Below are 22,994 nucleotides of genomic sequence, written 5' to 3' on the forward strand. Positions count from 1 at the left end.
GAACTCCGGTATTATTTAGAAACACACAGGCCAGTATTTACTAAAAATCCGAGTTTGCCCGATTTGTGTTTTTTTTTCTAAGTCCCAATCCGGGAATTCACTAAGCACCAATCTCGGCAGTGTTTGGATTATTCGTAATGGTTTGAATGACAACGTTCACAAATACAAATGAATAGACCATCGGTCAAACGTGGCTGTTATTTCTTAGAATATGGGCATTCACTATTCATTCGTATTTGGGTGTTAGTTTCTGAGTGCTCAAGTGCGGGTCTGTTTTTTTTCGATTCGTTAAAAAAAGCAGCAATAAAATAGACCTGCTTTTTCCAGTCGAGTTTGGATAACCATGCACGGATCAGTGAGAACTGTGCATCGTTATCTATGGGAAAGGGTCTGTTTAGTGTAAAAACGGGAAAAAAAATTGCGTGGGGTCCCCCCTCCTAAGCATAACCAGCCTTGGGCTCTTTGAGCCGGTCCTGGTTGAAAAAATATGGGGAAAAAAATGACAGGGGTCCCCCCATATTTAATCAACCAGCACCGGGCTCTGCACCTGGTCCTGGTTCCAAAAATACGGGGGACAAAAAGCGTAGGGGTCCCCCGTATTTCTGAAACCTGCACCGGGCTCCACTAGCTGGGGAGATAATGCCACAGCCGGGGGACACTTTGATATCGGTCCCTGCGGCCGTGCGGCCGTGCCATTAAAACCCCAACTAGTCACCCCTGGCCGGGGTACCCTGGAGGAGTGTGGACCTCTTCAATCAAGGGGTCCCCCCCCTCCAGCCACCCAAGGGCCAGGGGTGAAGCCCGAGGCTGTCCCCCCCCATCCAAGGGCGGCGGATGGGGGGCTGATAGCCAAGTGTGAAATTGTGAATATTGTTTTTAGTAGCAGTACTACAAGTCCCAGCAAGCCTCCCCCGCAAGCTGGTACTTGGAGAACCACAAGTACCAGCATGCGGTGGAAAACCGGGCCCGCTGGTACCTGTAGTACTGCTACTAGAAAAAAATACCCCAATAAAAACAGGACACACACACCGTGACAGTACAACTTTATTACATACATGCACACTCACATACTTACCTATGTTCCCACGAGGCTCGGTCCTCTTCTCCATGTAGAATCCTAGGGGTACCTGTGAAAAAAATTATACTCACAAAATCCAGTGAAGAATCCGGCCTTTGAATAATCCACGTACTTGGCAAAAAAAACAAACAGAAACCCGACCACGCACTGAAAGGGGCCCCATGTTTACACATGGGACCCCTTTTCCCGACTGCCAGGACCCCCCCTGACTCCTGTCAAAGAGGGTCCCTTCAGCCAATCAGGGAGAGCCACGTCGTGGCACCCTCCTGATTGGCTGTGTGCTCCTGTAGTGTCTGTCAGGCAGCACACGGCAGTGATACAATGTAGCGCCTATGCGCTCCATTGTAGCCAATGGTGGGAACTTTGCGGTCAGCGGTGAGGTTACTTTCGGTCAACCGCTGACCGCAAAGTTCCCACCATTGGCTACAATGGAGCGCATAGGCGCTACATTGGCTGTGTGCTCCTGTAGTGTCTGTCAGGCAGCACACGGCAGTGATACAATGTAGCGCCTATGCGCTCCATTGTAGCCAATGGTGGGAACTTTGCAGTCAGCGGTGAGGTTACTTTCGGTCAACCGCTGACCGCAAAGTTCCCGGACGGGATTCCTTGTGTTTTTTCAGGCAGTGTTTTACTCATCACTCCCGTAAAACACTGCCTGATATTACGAATCACATCGACATCGGAAAAAACGAATGTGCAAAACTCGGCAGCTTAGTGAATAATCGTATCAGGATTCAAAAAGTTGCAGTAAAATGCACCCGATACCATTCGAGTTCAAACACCCTTCAAAACGGCCAAAACACGAATATTAGTAAATATTGGCCACAGTCTCTGTATAATATGAAATGAACTGAAAGCTGAAATGCAAATAGTAAAAGCAGAACTCCGGTATTATTTGAAAATACACAGTCTCTATATAGCATAAGTCCTTATGGCCTCACTAGGCCCAAGCAGGAGACATTCTCAATGCAATTAGTTGGTATTACTACCGAGATACACAGGTTGATATACTGATAACGAAGTGCACAGGTAAGGAAATGGAATGAACACCTGAAGAGAGTCTCTTACTGCTGATGAGCTTGTAGCTGGCTGTGGTTTGAAGTCCGGAGTAAACAGGAGAATTGCAGAGTGATGAATGATGAGAGTAACCACGGTGAATAACTGGAGACAGGAACAACAACGGAGGAATCACTGGAGACAGGAACACTTGAACCCGGAGAACTAAACACACCATATGTGACTTGTTGTCCAAGGTGATGAGAATGAACCAGGAACTGGAGTTAATACCCCTTGCTCTGTGATGATTGGATGAATCTCTGTGAGAACACACCCTCCAGGATTGGGTGCCCAGATCAGCTGAGAGTTAACTGGAGCTGGTGATTAACCGGGAGAATAATTCTGTAGACAGTTAATGCAATGCACTGCTGGTTGCTGGCTGGGATCAGTAGTGCACCGGGAGTTAATGCTGTTTAACTAGAAGCACTGTGTACTCCAGGCTGCTGGCTGAAACCAGTGGTTACCAATAGATAGAACTGGTTAAGTGGAGCACAGTGAGCTGTGGGCTGCAGGAGACTGAGGACTGGAACTGCTGGGACCTGTAGTTCCACAGGTCCAATTCACAGGGAATACTCTGAAAACAGAGGACTGAAGCCAGGAGACGCCTGTTCACTGGAAGTGATGCAATGGAGAATGCGGATTCCTGACAGTACCCCCCCTTTTATGGGTGGGCACTGAACACCCATGCTGGAACTTGGAGGATCCTTGAAAAAGAACTTAGGAATAAACAAAATCAGAGGTCCTCAAAAGTCTTCCCAACTTTCATCTTCAGAAGACCGATTTTTCTCGTCAGAACAAGTAGACCATTCATGGTCATTTGAGACAGAATTTACGTCCTGGGAAAAGGCATAGCTAGGAAGGATAGAACCTCCCATAATGTAACTTGAGTCTTCATCAACAAACTCACTTTCAGAGTCAGAGTCCAGGTCTAGTGTGGTCATGGGAGCCTTTTGTATAGGAACAACAGTATCTGAGACAACCTGTGGACCAGTGAATTTGAAGCTATATGAGACACCAGGACTAGGGTTAACGGCAGAATAGCCAACACACGTCAACAGATGGTAGACTTTGAACTGGTTTTGGAGCTCTCCAATTCCTGTAATTCTTGAAATCTCTGATACATTGATTCAACAGAACCTGATCGTGTTTGGAAAGAGTTGGAGTCGAAAAACTGAGAACTGGAAGAATGATCAGAAGACTGAGCAGATGTTGAATCCGGGGAGTCAATACTTTCAGAAGTGTTGCTGTAGGATGGAGACACGGAAGTATATGCAACTTTCAAATCCAAAGTCTGAGAACCTTGTCTTGACTTTGCAGCTTGGAAATCTTTAATAACTTGGTCTAATGTATCCTGATTTTGCACAGACAGAGATGTTGGAGAGAATTTAGCAGTAGGCAGACTGTTGACAAATTGGCCAGAATACCCAGATGACTTTGAATGCATTAACTTTGGAGCAAACTCCTGTTTTACTGCTTCGCAGAAAGCGGGATCTTTAGATTCAATGAGAGGATTCGCCCAGTCCAGTGCTCTACCTTTGAAGAACAGGAGGAAGTATCTGATTGCATTGGCTGGAGTAATACTCACTGAAGATTCCGACTCAGTAAAAGCGAGGTATTGGCTCGCCACTGCACGGAACTGAGCATAGTCACCATCAAAGTAGACTGGAGCTTGTGTATCTAGTGGACACTTGGAAGGCTGAATGTCAGTTGAAGTCTCGGAAGACAATGTAGGACACTTGAGAGTAGAGGACTGGAATAAGCATTCAGAAGCAGGAGTAGAATCAACTTGAAATGCTCTAGGGTGGAGAGAGGACGTCATCTCCTGGATTGACTGACGGGAATTCTCAGCTGAGGTTGACTGAACACTAGAGGCTTCACCTTGGGGTGAGATGCTTAGAGCCTACATCTGGGTTGAGGCAACTGCAATATCTGCAAGAACTGTAGACTCTGGACATAGCGACAGGAGTTGCTTACTTGAAACACTGGAGAGAACCACATCGGGTTCGGAGGAACTGGAATCGGCAGGGACAGACGGCAACTTTGGACAAACGGATGGAACCGGGATTTGTACAGGACTACTTGAATTGACTTGAACTGAAGGAGGCAGATCTGGACAGACGGATGGGATCGGATTGGGTCCAGAAAAGCTTGAACCGGAGGAGTCTTCGGACTGACGGACAGGACCGGATTTGATCCGAAGAGGCTTGAATCGGCTGAAACCGAAGGAGGCTGATCCGGACAGACGGATGGGACCGGATTGGGTCCGGAAGAGCTTGAACCGGCTGGAACCGGAGGAGTCTTCGGACTGACGGATAGGACCGGGTTTGATCCGAAGATGCTGGAATCGGCTGGAACCGAAGGAGGCTGATCCGGACAGACGGATGGGACCGGATTGGGTCCGGAAAAGCTTGAACCGGCTGGAACCAGAGGAGGTAGCTCATCATTGGAAACAGAGCTACTCGTGCTGGCTAGAACCAGTGGAGACTTTGGACCGACGGCTAGAACCGGGCTAGGTCCATTGACACTTGACTCTGTATAGACAGAATCCGGATGTTCTGATGATCCCTCTTGGAGTGGTACTGAGCTGGTAGCACTCTCTGAAGTTGGCAAACAAAAGTTCATGTCTGTATCTGTGGCTTTAAGAATTCTTCCTGGGATCTTGGCCCTGGATTCCTCTTTTGAGACTGAAACTCCAAAGACCCCTCCTGGGGTTAATAGATCAGACACACTTCTTTGAGTTGCATGCCCGAATGCTACTTCTGGAACCTGAACATCAGGTACCCCTTCTGGGGTCACAACATCAGATGCCCCACCTGGGGCTGTAAACACAGACGCCCCTTCTCGGGCTGTAGACACAGATGCCCCTTCTCGGGCTGTAGACACAGATGCCCCTTCTCGGGCTGTAGACACAGATGCCCCTTCTCGGGCTGTAGACACAGAAACTACTTTAGTTATGGGTAACATAGATTGTCTCTTTTGATTTCCGAATTTGGGATTGGGTCTATTTGTCACAGGACCCCAATCGTAGACTTTTTGGACACTCCTGTCTGGGGTAAAGGAACTTGAAACTGTAGAGGATACGTTGGAAGGTTTGCAGGTGAAAACTCTGATGTTGGGACCTGTCACTAACTTTTGAGTTGCGGAAGGAACAGTCCTTAATAAGATGACTAGAACTCCCACAGTAAAAGCAGAGGTGAAGCTGCTTGCGATGCCGGCGTTCAGCTTCCGTGAGTTTGGAGCGCGGGTAGCTCTGGAATCTGCCCTCTCTCTGCATAGGAGAAGAGACTTTAGTTTGAAGGAAGCTTGACACGAAGGTCGCACTAGTCTCAATACTTTGAGCAGGACTCTTCACTGCGTTTAAAGCACCACCCAGGATTTCTGGCATTATTGGAATGATTTTTGTTAGGAGACTTTGAAGTTGTTCCAATAGATGATAAAGAGTGCTTATTGGTTCAGAGTTCACAGCAGACAACAAAGGAGTCTTGAAGCTTTCAAAGGAGGAAGTCGCTCTCTCAGGAGAATTAGCTGTGAAGGGACTGCCATAGGACTGACTTGAGCAAGATCCATCCACAGGAATGGATTGTGCAGGGAAAGTTGAAATGACTGGAGCAGGAGTGACTTGAACAGGAACTGGAGAAACAACAGAACTTGGAAGGGATTACTGCAAGGTATCCAAACGGATAGACATTCCCTGTAGAAACAGGATCACTTGTTGTTGTGCAGCCTAATAATCATTGAGTCGTGATACCAAACTCTGGAGTAGCCCTGACCCCACACTCTGACCACCGTCCGGGTCCATGGGCCTTGGACAAACTGTCATGTCTCAGGTTTTGTCTGTCCCCGGAGGGGGCACTAGTGGGTCAGTGTTGGTGCAATGTACAAAGCGTTTAAGCAATATGAAAATCCTGCGCATATGCGCTGATGTTTATTAGCAGAGGTAACAAAGCAGATGGTATAACAATGAATAATAACTGAAGACCGGCAATGTAGCAAACAATGATTGATAACTGAATCCAAAAGTAACTGAAAGTATCTTTCAACAAAGTATGAAATAACTTATTTGGCTGAATGCAGATGAATAAACAAAACTCCGGTAATACTTGAAAGCACAGTCTCTGTATAATATGAAATGAACTGAAAGCTGAAATGCAAATGGTAAAAGCAGAACTCCGGTATTATTTGAAAATACACAGTCTCTATATAGCATAAGTCCTTATGGCCTCACTAGGCCCAAGCAGGAGACAGTCTCAATGCAATTAGTTGGTATTACTACTGAGATACACAGGTTGATATACTCATAACGAAGTGCACAGGTAAGGAAATGGAATGAACACCTGAGGAGAGTCTCTTACTGCTGATGAGCTTGTAGCTGGCTGTGGTTTGAAGTCCGGAGTACACAGGAGAATTGCAGAGTGATGAATGATGAGAGTAACCACGGTGAATAACTGGAGACGGGAACAACAACGGAGGAATCACTGGAGACGGGAACCAGGAGAACTAAACACACCATATGTGACTCGTTGTCCAAGGCGATGAGAATGAACCAGGAACTGGAGTTAATACCCTTTGCTCTGTGATGATTGGATGAATCTCTGTGAGAACACACCCTCCAGGATTTTGTGCCCAGATCAGCTGAGAGTTAACTGGAGCTGGTGATTAACCGGGAGAATAATTCTGTAGACAGTTAATGCAATGCACTGCTGGTTGCTGGCTGTGATCAGTAGTGCACTGGGAGTTAATGCTGTTTAACTAGAAGCACTGTGTACTCCAGGCTGCTGGCTGAAACCAGTGGTTACCAATAGATAGAACTGGTTAAGTGGAGCACAGTGAGCTGTGGGCTGCAGGAGACTGAGGACTGGAACTGCTGGGACCTGTAGTGCCACAGGTCCAATTCACAGGGAATACTCTGAAAACAGAGGACTGAAGCCAGGAGACGCCTGTTCACTGGAAGTGATGCAATGGAGAATGCGGATTCCTGACACGTGCCGAGACAGCCATGGAAGAAGCCCTCGCATTAAGATGGCCAAGGTCCTTCATGGCCTCCACCATGAGTCCTGTATGTGACGTAAAAACAATTCAATGTCACTTCTATCCATAGAATCTAATTCTTCTAGTAATGTGCCTGACCACTTTACTATGGCTTTAGAAATCCACGCATAAGCAATAGTGGGTCTTAATGCTACGCCAGTGGCTGTGTATAAGGATTTGAGTGTAGTCTCAATCTTACGGTCAGCCGGCTCTTTTAAAGCGGTGGACCCAGGGACAGGTAAAACCACTTTTTTAGACAACCTAGACACAGAAGCGTCTACTACAGGCCGGATTTCCCACTTTTTCTTGTCATCCTCAGGGAGAGGAAAAGTAATGAAAACCCTTTTTTGGGATCTGGAATTTTTTCTCTGGGTTTTCCCAGGATTTTTCAAACAATGCGTTTAATTCCTTTGACGCAGGGAATGTAAGGGAGGATTTCTTATTGTCAGTAAAATAAGCCTCCTCTACTTGCTCAGGTACCTTATCAGTAATGTGTAAAATGTCCCTGTTAGCTTCAATCATGAGTTGTACCCCCTTAGCAAGGGATGCATCCCCCCCCCCCCCCCCTGCATATCCCCATCACCATCCTCTGTATCAGAATCGGTATCCATGTCAGTTTGCATAATCTGGGCAAGAGCACGCTTCTTAGGGTAAACAATTGGGGTCTTTGAAGAGGTAGTGGGAGCCGAATACGACAAAACTTCAGTAGACTTACTCAAAACCTGTGTTTCAGTCTCATTTTGAGCTATCCAAGACGAAATCTGGGATATCATTCCCCTAAGAGAATCCACCCATGGGAGTTCGGATTCAGAAGGCTGAGACAGTATATTACAGTCCTGAGTACATGGAATAGACTCTTCAAGAGAAGATACACACTCTGCAGCACAAGATACAGAGTTCCTAGACATGTTTATGTGAGCTAACACACACACACACACACACTGGAAAATGCAGACACAGTTTCCCCCAGAGTACCTTCAGAAAGACACAGAGAATATGGAGCCAGCCGCACAGCGCCCCAGTAGGCAGTTTATACAGTAAACAGCCGGCGCTGACTGAATAACCTTAATAGATTAAACAGCTACTGTATATCTACACTCTCCCCCCGTCTTTAACACCCTGGTCACGCAGAGTTATGTGGACAGTGCTCCCTGTCAGCGTCTCTTCAGTGTGATCTGCAGGGAGAAAATGGCGGTGTTGAGTGCTGGATCCTCTCTGAGGAAGAAGCCCCGCCCCCTGTAATAGCGCGTCTTCCAAAATCAAGGATTATACTGGCCCGAGGTGATTTGGCTGCTAACAGTGGGATTATCCCCTGTTAGCATCTGTGACCAGTGTAGGGTATTTGCGCTGGCCCACGGCGCCCCTCACAGTGCCGCACATCAGTATCGCTGAGCCCTCCGGAGCACAGCCTGTCAGAGCTGCGCTCCTACCTTTATGGCGCCATTCCCGCCAGCGTCATACTCACCACTCTTCTATCTTCTGGCTCTGTTAGGGGGTGGCGGCCGTGCTGCGGGAGTGAGCAGTCGCCTCGTGGGCTTGCAATCAGCACCCTCAGGAGCTCAGTGTCCTGTCAGCGGAGATAGAGAACCATTAACGTCTAGGGTTGGTTCCTACTCCCCACCCCCCCTAAGTCCCACGAAGCAGGGAGGCTGTTGCCATCAGCCTTCCTGAACCTAACTCTTAGAAAAAATAATAAAACTAGAAAAACTCCTAGGAGGTCCCCTAGCTGTGACCGGCTCCACCAGGCACATTTTCTAAACTGAGTCTGATAGGAGGGGCATACAGGGAGGAGCCAGCCCACACTATTAAACTCTTAAAGTGCCCATGGCTCCCAAGTAACCTGTCTATACCCCATGGTACTAATGTGGACCCCAGCATCCTCCAGGACGTAAGAGAGATATATTCAAAAAATGTTTTTTAAAAAACAAAACCTTTTTTCTCAAACATCAGAACATCGGTCGGGAAGAGCGGTAACATCAGAACATTGGTAACATTGCGACGTTACACTTTTTACCCCTAAGACAGCTGCCAGGTACACATAGAGGTCTGGGGGTGGCTTGGGGGGGGTTGTTTTACACTTTTCCAGCGGCTGCTATTGTCTGCAGCCGCTGGGTGGGTGGTCCTGCCATGCTGACCGATCAGCAATGATCGGCAGTTTGGCAACACTGAGGAGAGGATGCAGGGAGGCAGAGGGACCTTCTGGTCCCTCTGAGTGCAGCAGTGGAGGAAAGTTTCCCTTCCCTGGCGCTATTAACAAAGGGGGCGGGATGTACTAACATATGCGATCAACATCGCAGTGCGGTGACGGAGGCCCCCCGCGATACCTGTGAGGTGGTGTGCGGGGTCTCCGTCACCTCCCTGGGCTCTCCACCCCCCCCCCCCATGCCGGGAAGCAGCAGCAGGCTGTCCCCGGTGCCACCTCCTCCTCCCCCCTGCAGCTGGAAGGACCTCTGGCTGCGTTGCTAGGTTGGAGGAGGAGTTTACCTTCCGGGTCCAGGCTTCCTGGAGGAAGGTATGCCGGGGGATTGGGGGGTCGGCGTCTGCGGCGGGATGCAGCGGCTGGCGATAAGAAGCCCATAGGCTTCTATAGGGTATCGCCATGGCAATACCCTGGGCGGCGAAAACCCGGCGGCCGGTTCTTAGTACATTTGAAAATCCGGTAAAACCCCCGAAAACGGGGGTTTTACCGCATTTTCCCTTAGTACATCCCACCCTGTGTATCTGACTGATCGCATCCTGTGCAAGTGGTTAATTGTCATCTGTCTTGATCCATGAACTAGCATAATGCCTTCATAATATTGTGGTGCATCATAAATAAAATATATTGGTTAATACTCAACAAAAGCAACTTGTTGCCTTTTTTTTTTGTTTTTGATTTTTACAAAACAAAGAAAATTTCCTTTTCATGCATATAAAGAGCAAAAGACGGCGTTAGCAGAGGCGGAACTACTGCCAGTGCAACCAGTGCGTTGCACTGGGGCCCGCTTCTGTCCAGGGGCCCAAAGCATGTAATGAGTCAAACTGACTCATTACATGCCCCTGCGTGCTGCGGGCAACCGCTGCCCGCAGCGCACAGCTGCCCAGAGAGGAGAGGAGCAGCAGTACGGGGGAGAAGGAGGAAGAGGGAGCCGGAGGAGGGAGCCGCAGCAGCGCTTTGTTACTGGTGGAGGCGCTGCTGCTGCTGCCCCTCTGCTTCACTATAGGCTGTCTTCCGAGAACAGCCTATAGTGAAGCAGAGGGGCAGCAGCAGCAGCGCCTCCACCAATAACACAGCGCTGCTGCGGCTCCCTCCTCCACCGTCAATCGTCTGACGCTGCACCGAGGAGCCAGAGCCAGCGGGGAGGGTAAGTATAATTCTTCTTTCTTTCTTTCTTTCTTTCTTTCTTTCTTTCTTTCTTTCTTTCTTTCTTTCTTTCTTTCTTTCTTTCTTTCTTTCTTTCTTTCTTTCTTCAAAAAAGGGGGACTGTCTGCCACAATGTGTAAAAAGGGGGAATCTGCTTGCCGCAATGTGTAAAAAGGGGGAGCCTGCCGTAGTGTGTAAAAAGGGGGAATCTGCTTGCCGCTATGTGTAAAAAGGGGGAATCTGCCTGCCGCAATGTGTAAAAACGGGGAATCTGCCTGTCACAATGTGTAAAAATGGGGAATCTGCCTGCCGCTATGTGTAAAAACGGGGAATCTGCCTGCCGTAGTGTGTAAAAAAGGGGAATCTGCCTGCCGCAATGTGTAAAAACGGGGAAACTGCCTGCCGCATTGTGTAAAAAGGGGGAATCTGCCTGCCGCAATGTGTAAAAACTGGGAATCTGCCTGCCACAATGTGTAAAAATGGGGAATCTGCCTGCCGCTATGTGTAAAAACGGGGAATCTGCCTGCCGTAGTGTGTAAAAAAGGGGAATCTGCCTGCCGCTATGTGTAAAAACGAGGAATCTGCCTGCCGTAGTGTGTAAAAAAGGGGAATCTGCCTGCCGCAATGTGTAAAAACGGGGAAACTGCCTGCCGCATTGTGTAAAAAGGGGGAATCTGCCTGCCACAATGTGTAAAAACGGGGAATCTGCCTGCCACAATGTGTAAAAATGGGGAATCTGCCTGCCGCTATGTGTAAAAACGGGGAATCTGCCTGCCGTAGTATGTAAAAAAGGGGAATCCGGGGAATCTGCCTGCCGTAGTGTGTAAAAAAGGGGAATCTGCCTGCCGCAATGTGTAAAAACGGGGAATCTGCCTGCCGCATTGTGTAAAAAGGGGGAATCTGCCTGCCGCAATGTGTAAAAACGGGGAATCTGCCTGCCGCAATGTGTAAAAAGGGGGAATCTGCCTGTCGCAATGTGTAAAAACGGGGAATCTGCTTGCCGCAATGTGTAAAAAGGGGGACTGTCTGCCGCAATGTGTAAAAAGGGGGAATCTGCTTTCCGCAATGTGTAAAAAGGGGGAATCTGCCTGCCATAATGTGTAAAAAGGGGGAATCTGCCTGCCGCAATGTGTAACAAGGGCACGCTGTCTGCCGTAATGTGTAAAAAGGGCACGCTGTCTGCCGTTATGTGTAAAAAGCGTACGCTGTCTGCCGCAATGTTTAACAAGGGCACGCTGTCTGCCGTTATGTGAAAAAAGTGTACGCTGTCTGCCGCTATGTGTAACAAGGGCAGGCTGTCTGCCGTTATGTGTAGAAAGGGTACGCTGTCTGACGCTATGTTTAACAAGGGCACGCTGTCTGCCGTTATTTGTAAAAAGTGTACGCTGTCTGCCGCTATGTGTAACAAGGGCACGCTGTCTGCCGTTATGTATAAAAAGGGGACGCTGTCTGCCGTTATGTGTAAAAAGAGGAATCTGTCCGCCGTAAGGTGTAAAAGGGTCTCTACCTGGTGTAGTGGTGCTACTGTTCGGCGTAATTTGAATAATGGACACTACTGTGCACCGTTTTATGAATTGGTATTATTTTGTGGCCACACCCCTTCCCCACGAAGCCACGCCACTATGTATTTTTGCGCGTGCTTACGGCGCACACTGCCCCTGTTTTGCATGCAGGGGTGGGGCTCCGATGCCGTATTTTGCACACAGTGCTAAAATGTCTAGTTACGGCACTGTTGCTAGGTATCCACTTCCCTGAGCAGGTCCCCCTCACCAGATCCTCTCCAGGGGTGAGGGGGTGGACTTGGATGGGATGGGGGGGGGGGCAAGCCATTTTGTCGCACATGGGCCCACCGTTCGCTAGTTCCGCCACTGGGCGTTTGGTTTAGGATCTAAAAATAAGAGTTAGCTGAAAGAATGAAAAATGATAGAATGTAACTTAAGCATGGCCTTCATGTACTTCACTGACTGATTTTCTCAGGTAACTAGACTAGCATCTGCTATGATTCATGTTGTATTCAATTTTAAATAACAGTGATTTCTCTTCCAGAGCATGTTTGCGATTGGCTTTATGGAATTAAGAGAGATTACAATTGCACAACAGCAAATACAGAAGTCATTTGCAAATATCACAGAGCCTTTTAAGGTGAGATTTATAACAAGTATGTTTATGTGTGTATATACAATGCAGATGAGCTGTGCATGTTTCTGACTCTCCGCACTAGCGCTGTCCAAAGATTTATAACAAGTATGCTTATACTAGGTGACTCATCGCGCCCTACGGGCCCTCTTCACACCCTCGCAAGTGGCTACGCCCCCTTAACCCTTGCACGCCCTTGGGCCGTGCAATATTTTGATTATATGGAGTATTACCTCCAATCATAATTCTGTGTGTGGTTAAATATTGCACGGACAAAGGGTGTGCGAAGGTTAAGGGGCCGTAGTCCCTTGTAGCGGGGTGAACAGCGCACGCAGGGCATGATGAATCACCTAGTAGATTCTGTGGTAGGGGGAGTGGTCGGTGCGTGGGAGACGCGGATGGGGTCCGGGGGTGCCGTGGATGGGGGAGGGGCAGTTGCACGGGTGCTGCGGGTGGGGGAGGGGCAGTTGCGGTGGAGCGGTGGGTGGGGAGGCGGGTGTGCCGTGGACGGGGGTGGGAGTCCAGAGCCACCGCGGGTGGGGGTGGGGCTGGGGTAGGGGTGCCGTGGGTGGGGGAGGGACGGTTGTGGGGGTGGCGCGGGTGGGGGATGGACGGGTACGGGGGTGTTGCGGGTGGGGTAGGGGGTCCAAAGGTGCCGCGGGTGGGGGAAGGGCGAGTGTGGGAAGGCCGCAGATGGGGGAGGTATGGTATGCAGTGTATGTATGGTGTGTAGTAATGCAGTGTATGATGTATGTATGTATGTATGTATGTATGTATGTATGTATGTGTATATATATATATTTCTCTAACGTCCTAAGTGGATGCTGGGGACTCCGTAAGGATCATGGGGATTAGCGGCTTCGCAGGAGACTGGGCACATCTAAAGAAAGCTTTAGGACTAGCTGGTGTGCACTGGCTCCTCCCCCTATGACCCTCCTCCAAGCCTCAGTTAGATTTCTGTGCCCGAACGAGAAGGGTGCACACTAGGTGGCTCTCCTGAGCTGCTTAGTGAAAAGTTAGTTTTAGGTTTTTTATTTTCAGTGAGTCCTGCTGGCAACAGGCTCACTGCATCGAGGGACTAAGGGGAGAAGAAGCGAACTCACCTGCGTGCAGAGTGGATTGGGCTTCTTAGGCTACTGGACATTAGCTCCAGAGGGACGATCACAGGCCCAGCCTGGATGGGTCCCAGAGCCGCGCCGCCGGCCCCCTTACAGAGCCAGAAGCCTGAAGAGATCCGGAAAATCGGCGGCAGAAGACGTCCTGTCTTCAAAAAGGTAGCGCACAGCACCGCAGCTGTGCGCCATTGCTCTCAGCACACTTCACACTCCGGTCACTGAGGGTGCAGGGCGCTGGGTGGGGGCGCCCTGAGACGCAATAAAAATACCTTAAATGGCAAAAGATGCATCACATATAGCCCCTGGGCTATATGGATGCATTTAACCCATGCCAAAAATACACAAAAAACGGGAGATAAGGCCGCCAATAAGGGGGCGGAGCCTATCTCCTCAGCACACTGGCGCCATTTTCCCTCACAGCTTCGTTGGAGGGAAGCTCCCTGTCTCTCCCCTGCAGTCACTACACTACAGAAAGGGTTAAATAAAGAGAGGGGGGCACTAATTAGGTGCAGTATAAACAATACAGCAGCTATAAGGGGAAAAACACTTATATAAGGTTATCCCTGTATATATATAGCGCTCTGGTGTGTGCTGGCAAACTCTCCCTCTGTCTCCCCAAAGGGCTAGTGGGGTCCTGTCCTCTATCAGAGCATTCCCTGTGTGTGTGCTGTATGTCGGTACGTTGGTGTCGACATGTATGAGGAGAAAAATGATGTGGAGACGGAGCAGATTGCCTGTAATAGTGATGTCACCCCCTAGGGGGTCGACACTTGAGTGGATGAACTGTTGGAAGAATTACGTGACAGTGTCAGCTCTGTATAAAAGACAGTGGTTGACATGAGACAGCCGGCTACTCAGCTTGTGCCTGTCCAGAAGTCTCATAGGCCGTCAGGGGCTCTAAAGCGCCCGTTACCTCAGATGGCAGATATAGACGCCGACACGGATACTGACTCCAGTGTCGACGGCGAAGAGACAAATGTGACTTCCAGTAGGGCCACACGTTACATGATTGAGGCAATGAAAAATGTTTTACACATTTCTGATAATACGAGTACCACCAAAAAGGGGTATTATGTTCGGTGAGGAAAAACTACCTGTAGTTTTCCTAAATCTGAGAAATTAAATGAAGTGTGTGATGATGCGTGGGTTTCCCCCGATAACAACTGATAAAAATGTTATTGGCATTATATCCTTTCCCGCCAGAGGTTAGGGTGCGTTGGGAAACACCCCCTAGGGTGGATAAAGCGCTCACACGCTGGTAAGAACAAGGGCTCTACCCTCTCCTGAGATGGCCGCCCTTAAGGATCCTGCTGATAGAAAGCAGGAGGATATCCTAAAATGTATTACACACATACTGGTGTTATACTGCGACCAGCAATCGCCTCAGCCTGGATGTGCAGTGCTGGGTTGACGTGGTCGGATTCCCTGACTGAAAATATTGTTACCTTAGATAGGGACAGTATATTATTGCCTATAGAGCATTTTAAAGATGCATTTCTATATATGCGTGATGCACAGCGGAATATTTGCCGACTGGCATCAAGTCTAAGTGCGTTGTCCATTTCTACCAGTAGAGGGTTATGGACACGTCAGTGGTCAGGTGATGCGTATTCCAAACGGCATTTGGAAGTATTGCCTTATTAAGGGGAGGAGTTATTTGGGGTCGGTCTTTCAGACCTGGTGGCCACGGCAACAGCTGGGAAATCCACGTTTGTACCCCAGGTCGCCTCTCATCATGAGAAGACGCCGTATTATCAGGCGCAGTCTTTTCATGGACAAGCGGGCAAAAGGTTCCTCTTTTCTGCCCCGTGACAGAGGGAGAGGAAAAAGGCTGCAGAAATCAGCCAGTTCCCAGGAACAGAAACCCTCTCCCGACTCTGCCAAGCCCTCAGTATGACGCTGGGGCTTTACAAGCAAAATCAGGCACGGTGGGGGGCCCGTCTCAATGAATTTCAGCGCGCAGTGGGCTCACTCACAAGTAGACCCCTGGATCCTTCAGGTGATACTCAGGGGTACAAATTAGAATTCGAGACGTCTCCCCCTCGCCGTTTCCTAAAGTCGGCTTTACCGATGTCTCCTTCTGACAGGGAGATAGTTTTGGAAGCCATTCACAAGCTGTATTCCCAGCAGGTGATAATCAAGGTACCCCTCCTGCAACAGGGAACGGGGTATTATTCCACACTGTTGTGGTACCAAAGCCGGACGGCTTGGTGAGACCGATTATAAATCTAAAATCTTTGAACACTTACATACAGAGGTTCAAATTCAAGATTGAGTCACTCAGAGCAGTGATTGCGAACCTGGAAGAAGGGGACTACATGATGTCTTGGGACATCAAGGATGCTTACCTTCATGTAAAAAATGTACCCTTCTCATCAAGGGTACCTCAGGTTTATGGTACAGAACTGTCACTATCAGTTCAGACGCTGCCGTATGGATGGTCCACGGCAACCCGGGTCTTTACCAAGGTAATGGCCGAAATGATGATATTCTTTCGAAGGAAGGGAATATTAGTTATCCCTTACTTGGACAATTCCCTGATAAGGGTAAGATCCAGGGAACAGTTGGAGGTTGGTGTAGCACTATCTCAGGTAGTGTTGCGGCAGCACGATTGGATTCTCAATATTCCAAAATCGCAGCTGGTTCCGATGACTTGTCTTCTGTTCCTAGGGATGATCCTGGACACAGTCCAGAAAAAGGTGTTTCTCCCGGAGGAGAAAGCCAGGGAGTTATCCGAGATAGTCAGGAACCTCCTAAAACCGAGCCAAGTCTCAGTGCATCAATGCACAAGGGTTCTGGGTATAATGGTGGCTTCCTACGAAGCAATCCCATTCGGCAGATTCCACGCAAGAACTTTCCAGTGGGACCTGCTGGACAAATGGTCCGGGTCGCATCTTCAGATGCATCAGCGGATAACCCTGTCACCAAGGACAAGGGTGTCCCTCCTGTGGTGGTTGCAGAGTGCTCATCTTCTAGAGGGCCGCAGATTCGGCATTCAGGACTGGGTCCTGGTGACCACGGATGCCAGCCTGCGAGGCTGGGGAGCAGTCACACAGGGAAGGAATATCCAGGGCTTATAGTCTAGCCTGGAGACGTTTCTTCACATAAATATCCTAAAGCTAAGGGCCATTTACAATGCTCTAAGCTTAGCAAGACCTCTGCTTCAAGGTCAGCCGGTGTTGATCCAGTCGGACAACATCATGGCAGTCACCCACGTAAACAAACAAGGGTGGCACAAGAAGCAGGAGGGCAATGGCAGAAGCTGCAAGGATTTTTCGCTGGGCGGAAAACCATGTGATAGCACTGTCAGCAGTATTCATTCCGGGAGTGGACAACTGGGAAGCAGACTTCCTCAACACGACCTCCACCCGGGAGAGTGGGGACATCACCCAGAAGTCTTCCACATGATTATAAACCGTTGGGAAAAACTCGACAGGTATTGCGCCAGGTCAAGGAACCCTCAGGCAATAGCTGTAGACGCTCTGGTAACACCGTGGGTGTACCAGTCAGTGTATGTGTTTCCTCCTCTGCCTCTCATACCCAAGGTACTGAGATTGATAAGATGGAGAGGAGTAAGCACTATATTCGTGGCTCCGGATTGGCCAAGAAGGAATTGGTAACCGGAACTTCAAGAGATGCTCACGGAGGATCCGTGGCCTCTACCTCTAAGAAGGGACCTGCTCCAGCATGGACCCTGTCTGTTCCAAGACTTACCGCGGCTGCGTTTGACGGCATGGAGGTTGAACGCCGGATCCTGAAGGAAAAAAGGCATTCCGGATAAAGTCATCCCTATCCTGATCAAAGCCAGGAAGGATGTAACTGCAAAACATTATCACCGCATTTGGCGAAAATATGTTGCGTGGTGCGAGGCCAGTAAGGCCCGACGGAGGAAATTCAACTGGGTCGATTCCTACATTTCCTGCAAACAGGAGTGTCTATGGGCCTGAAATTGGGGTCCATTAAGGTTCAAATTTCGGCCCTGTCAATTTTCTTCCAAAAAGAACTAGCTTCAGTCCCTGAAGTTCAGACATTTGTAAAAGGGGTACTGCATATACAGCCTCCTTTTGTGCCTCCAGTGGCACTTTGGGATCTCAATGTAGGTTTTGGTTTCCAAAAGTCACATTGGGTTGAACCACTTAAATCTGTGGAGTTAAAATATCTCACATGGAAAGTGGTCATGCTGTTGGCCCTGGCCGGGGCCAGGTGCGTGTCAGAATTGGCGGCTTATCCTGTAAAAGCCCTTATCTGATTTTCCATTCGGACAGGGGGAATTGAGGACTCGTCCTCAGTTTCTCCCTAAGGTGGTTTCAGCGTTTCACCTGAACCAACCTATTGTGGTGCCTGCGGCTACTAGGGACTTGGAGGACTCCAAGTTGCTAGATGTTGTCAGGGCCCTGAAAATATCCAGGACGGCTGGAGTCAGGAAAACTGACTCGCTGTTTATCCTGTATGCACCCAACAAGCTGGGTGCTCCTCCTTCTAAGCAGACTATTGCTCGTTGGATTTGTAGTACAATTCAGCTTGCACATTCTGTGGCAGGCCTGCCACAGCCAAAAAATCTGTAAATGCCCACTCCACAAGGAAGGTGGGCTCATCTTGGGCGGTTGCCCGAGGGGTCTCGGCTTTACAACTTTGCCGAGCAGCTACTTGGTCAGGAGCAAATACGTTTGTAAAATTCTACAAAATTGATACCCTGGCTGAGGAGGACCTGGAGTTTCTCCCAATTGGTGCTGCAGAGTCATCCGCACTCTCCCGCCCGTTTGGGAGCTTTGGTATAATCCCCATGGTCCTTACGGAGTCCCCAGCATCCACTTAGGACGTTAGAGAAAATAAGAATTTACTTACCGATAATTCTATTTCTCGTAGTCCGTAGTGGATGCTGGGCGCCCATCCCAAGTGCGGATTGTCTGCAATACTGGTACATAGTTATTGTTACCAAAAAGATCGGGTTATTGCTGTAGTGAGCCATCTTTTCTAGAGGCTCCTCTGTTATCATGCTGTTAACTGGGTTCAGATCACAAGTTATACGGTGTGATTGGTGTGGCTGGTATGAGTCTTACCCGGGATTCAAGATCCTTCCTTATTGTGTACGCTCGTCCGGGCACAGTATCCTAACTGAGGCTTGGAGGAGGGTCATAGGGGGAGGAGCCAGTGCACACCAGCTAGTCCTAAAGCTTTCTTTAGATGTGCCCAGTCTCCTGCGGAGCCGCTAATCCCCATGGTCCTTACGGAGTCCCCAGCATCCACTACGGACTACGAGAAATAGAATTATCGGTAAGTAAATTCTTATTATATATATATATATATATATAGATGGTGTGCAGGAGTGTAGTGCTGTATGTAATGTGTGCAGTGTATATATGTATGTATAGTAATGCAGTGTATATGTATGTATGTGTGTATATATATATATATATTTATATATATATATGTGTAATGTGTGCAGTGTATGTATGCAGTGTATGTGTATATATATATATATATATATGTAGTGTAGCAGTGCAGTGTAGTGTGTGTGTATGTATGTATAGATATATAGATATATATATATATATATATATATATAGGTAGGAAAAAATGCTGGCACTCACAGAGACTTGCAAAGATGACACAAATGCTGTAGTTTAAGGACCTTAAACTACAGCATTTGTGTCATCTTTGCAAGTCTCTGTGAGTGCCAGCATTTTTTCCTACCTATATCCTGCAGCTGTGGCTGTCGCAGGGCACCGGAGCAAACTGCACACGTTTACTGGGAGTGCCATACAGTACTTGACAATATATATATATATATATATGTATGTATGGTTTGTAGTAATGCAGTGTATGGGCGGGCAGGAGGAATGGGAGCAGAATCCGGGCAGTGTATACAGTCGGAGTGGAATATTATCCCCTGTACCCTTCGACACAGAGGCTGTCGCAGGCTGGATGGAGGTGGACACAAAGGTGCAGGCGGGCCGGGTGGAGGCCGCTCCGGGGAGATATTCACCGTGCTGCTTCCCTGGGTGGACGCTCTGCGGCTCCTCCACGCGGTCTCCGTGTGGCTGTCTCCGGCGGGTAGCCATTGATATGATGCGGTCTCTCTCCACCTGAGCCTAGGAGTCCCCACCGGCCCGGGAGAGTAAGCTGAGCCGGGGAGGGCGGGGGGAGAGAGGAGGAGGCGGTGGTGGGAGACAGAGCGATAATGTAAGAGGGTGGCGGTGCGGTGTAGGGCCTGCTGCCGTGCAGGTGTAGATTCACCACTTACCAGGCGCCGCACTCTCTCACTTTCAGGTACCGAAACCTTCAACGGACCTGGAAATCTTCAGTTGGACCCGGACACGGCGATCCCTCTCGGAGCTAACGACGGACGAACTGGGGAGAAAGTAAACTAACTTAAGAGGGGTATCAACCCTTCTTTCACCGGGAAAGGAGATACCCCAGGTTGTGGCGGCGACCTTTACCGGTTGGGTGTAAGGTCATCACCGGCACAAAGCCTCAGCCACCCAAATTTCACACACTCGCACTCTCGCGCGTAGTGTGATAGAGGGGTTCTCACGTCCGTGAGCAAACCCCTATTCCGGCGCTCAGGGGACAGACGGACACAGATGTTACTCTCCGTTGTCAGTCTTGCACTGTATCTTCCTTTCCACTTACAGGTCCCTGTAAGGAGGCAAACAAACAACAGCCGTGCAGGGCTTAATTCTAACCTAATGTAACACCCCTATACCAACTATAACAGCAGAACCCTCAACTAACTCTGTGGGTGTGGTGAACAAAACTAGACACAAACTTTAAAACAAACACTTTGCCCTGCACGGTAACAACATACATCACAATACACAGTGCGAGTGAAAACCACGGTGCTGTCCCTTTAATTACCTGAATCAGAACACCAGGGAGTGGGCGCCGTACAGCTCACCCACCTCCCGCATACCTACTTGGGCCTACTGCCCCCTATCTGCACACAGGCCAGAGGCCTGACTTTAGCCTCAGGCCTAGCGCCCACCTAACGTGGTGCCCGTTGGGTGACCTGGGCCTAATGCCCAGGGGCACCTTATGTCCCTAGCAGCCGCCAATGAACTAGGGCCTAATGCCCTCTAATGCTCCACAGGCCTAGTGCTTGATCTTGGCCACGGGCCTAGTGCCCACCTAACATGCGCCACGGACCGAGGCCCGACTATATGTATGCCCCGGGCTGAGAGGGCCCGACTACTTGCCCACAGGCCGGGAGGGCCTGACGGTACCCATGGGCCTAATGCCCGAACACCTGGTGGTCTAGAGAGGAAAGGGGTAGCAGGGGCACCTGAAAAGGGCCTACCTGACCCAGTGGGAGAGGCACCAGGGGGGAGCTTCGTCAGCTCTTTTCTTCCCACCCCTGTTGGCCTCTCCGGTGCTGCTCTTCACTCTTCTGCCGCTGGCCCGTCCTGGCCAGCTGCGCTGCCATCGCCTCTCCAAGTCCAGCCGCCAATGGACATCTTCTTCCAGGAGCCTGGCCTCTTCTGGCCTCTTCCGCGGCCTCAGGACCTTCCACGGCGATGTCCTCTTCATCCTCGCGCCGCCCGGATCTTCACCGCTCTTCGGCGCGGCTTCTTCTCTTTTCGGCTCCCGCCCAGCGTCTGACGTCACACGCCGGGGCAGGGCCTATGACACAATGAGCGCCGATTGGCTCGCCGCGCCCTCTCCTGATTGGCCGGCGCCCCGCGAGCCGTGATTGGCTCACGGACGGCGCCGGGTTTGAAAAGACGCGAGCGGCGCTTCTCATTGGCGGGCAAAGTGGCGCCAAGTTTGAAACGCCGCCGCGCCGCTGCCCGCCGCTGCTTCTCGCCCGGTGCAGGGAACCGATACACTGTCCCTGCACCGGACACCCGCCACTGCTGCACAGTGACAGGCGCTGGGGACAGACAAGCTGCCCCAGCGCTGCCCACAGCTAGAATCTGCACCTCTGATGTGCCCTGGGACACAGGGCACATCTCTACAGTGACACATACTGCGGTGGTGCTGACTGACTGAGGGGGCGCCAGCCTCCTCCTCCTATTGGCCTAGCTCTGTGACTCCGCCCAGCATTAGCCACACAGTCAGAGTGACCGATCTGGACAATTATAGAGGAGATGCGTACTGAATATAAGATGCAGATGAGCTGTGCATGTTTCTGACTCTCCACACTACAGCATACCTCCCAACATTTATTAATCGGGACTTCGCTTGGTAAAGGGGCATGACCTATGTGAAAGGGGGCGTGGCTTCATGGGAGCATTGCTATTGCGAACCACGCCCCCCATTTTCGTCACTGAGGAGGCATGCCCAGCACTCTGTGAGCTGCTGGCATGCCCTCTCTCCCTCTGTCACCTGTGAATAGACGCTGTGCGCATGCAGAGCAGTGCGTGACAGGAGCCTCCCAACTGCCCCCCCCCACATACACCGTTCACCTCAAACATAGACTCCAAACTTGAATTGTGTTCAGGATCCATATAAAGTGTATGTTTTTCTTCCTGTTAAATAATAGTTTTCTTAAGTTAAGATTTTACATTGTATATTCTATTTTCAAAGTAAATTGCAAGTACTGGAGCTACTGTAAGCTTGGAGTAAAGCAAAACCATTTTGCCCTGCAAGTGGTCACGCAGACTGTAACGACCGCAGCAGTAACGACGCTGGCGCCATGTTTCTCTATGTATATGATCACAACTGATACATGCCCCAAAAATGGCTGTGGCAGGTCTGTGTTGCTGCCACCTTTCCCCATTACCTTCCCCAAATGCTCTTTTGCTGACAATCACTCTATGATTAAGTCATACTTATCTACTCTCCCGGAAGCTGCGGGAGGCTCCCGTTTTTTGGGGTAGCCCCCCGCACCCCCGGAAGAGTGGGCAGGTCTCCCGCATCCTGCTCGCACCCTAGTGATGCGAGCAGGATGGAGAGAGAACCTCCCACATTCGCGGGTCCGTCGGGTGGAGAAGGGGTTAAAAAGACGCAAATTGCGTAATTTTAGCTCCGCCCCCTTCCCGCGGACCCGCGAATCGCAGCATTTCCCGGTGCGGGGGCGGGGTTAGTGAGGTCACAGTCCGGCCCCGCCCCCCAAAGACACCTGCAGCGTCTCCTCTCCGGGCTTCTCCCGGAGAGGAGAAATAAAATGTAGGTAAGTATGGATTAAGTATTCACTGCGTGGCATCACAAGGTACCTTGTCTACCAATGATCGCTCAGTTGCATGAACATCGGCATTGTGTACAAATAGGAATCAGGCCCAGAGCTGAGAAGGGCACG

The 22,994-nt window shown here is 49.8% G+C and overlaps 1 protein-coding gene across 5 annotated transcripts in view; it reads left to right on the top strand.

Annotated features, from left to right (window-relative positions):
* Window positions 1-22,994, top strand: part of PGGHG (protein-glucosylgalactosylhydroxylysine glucosidase) — a 191,067-nt gene that overhangs the window by 160,575 nt on the left and 7,498 nt on the right. For all 5 annotated transcript variants that reach the window (XM_063945072.1, XM_063945076.1, XM_063945074.1 and 2 more), the window contains one exon: window positions 12,552-12,647. In XM_063945072.1, the coding sequence (XP_063801142.1) occupies window positions 12,552-12,647 (96 nt within the window). The remainder of the gene's footprint in view (window positions 1-12,551; window positions 12,648-22,994) is intronic.

Source organism: Pseudophryne corroboree, chromosome 11 (genome assembly GCF_028390025.1).
Source record: "Pseudophryne corroboree isolate aPseCor3 chromosome 11, aPseCor3.hap2, whole genome shotgun sequence".
Classification (NCBI taxonomy): Eukaryota; Metazoa; Chordata; class Amphibia; order Anura; family Myobatrachidae; genus Pseudophryne; species Pseudophryne corroboree.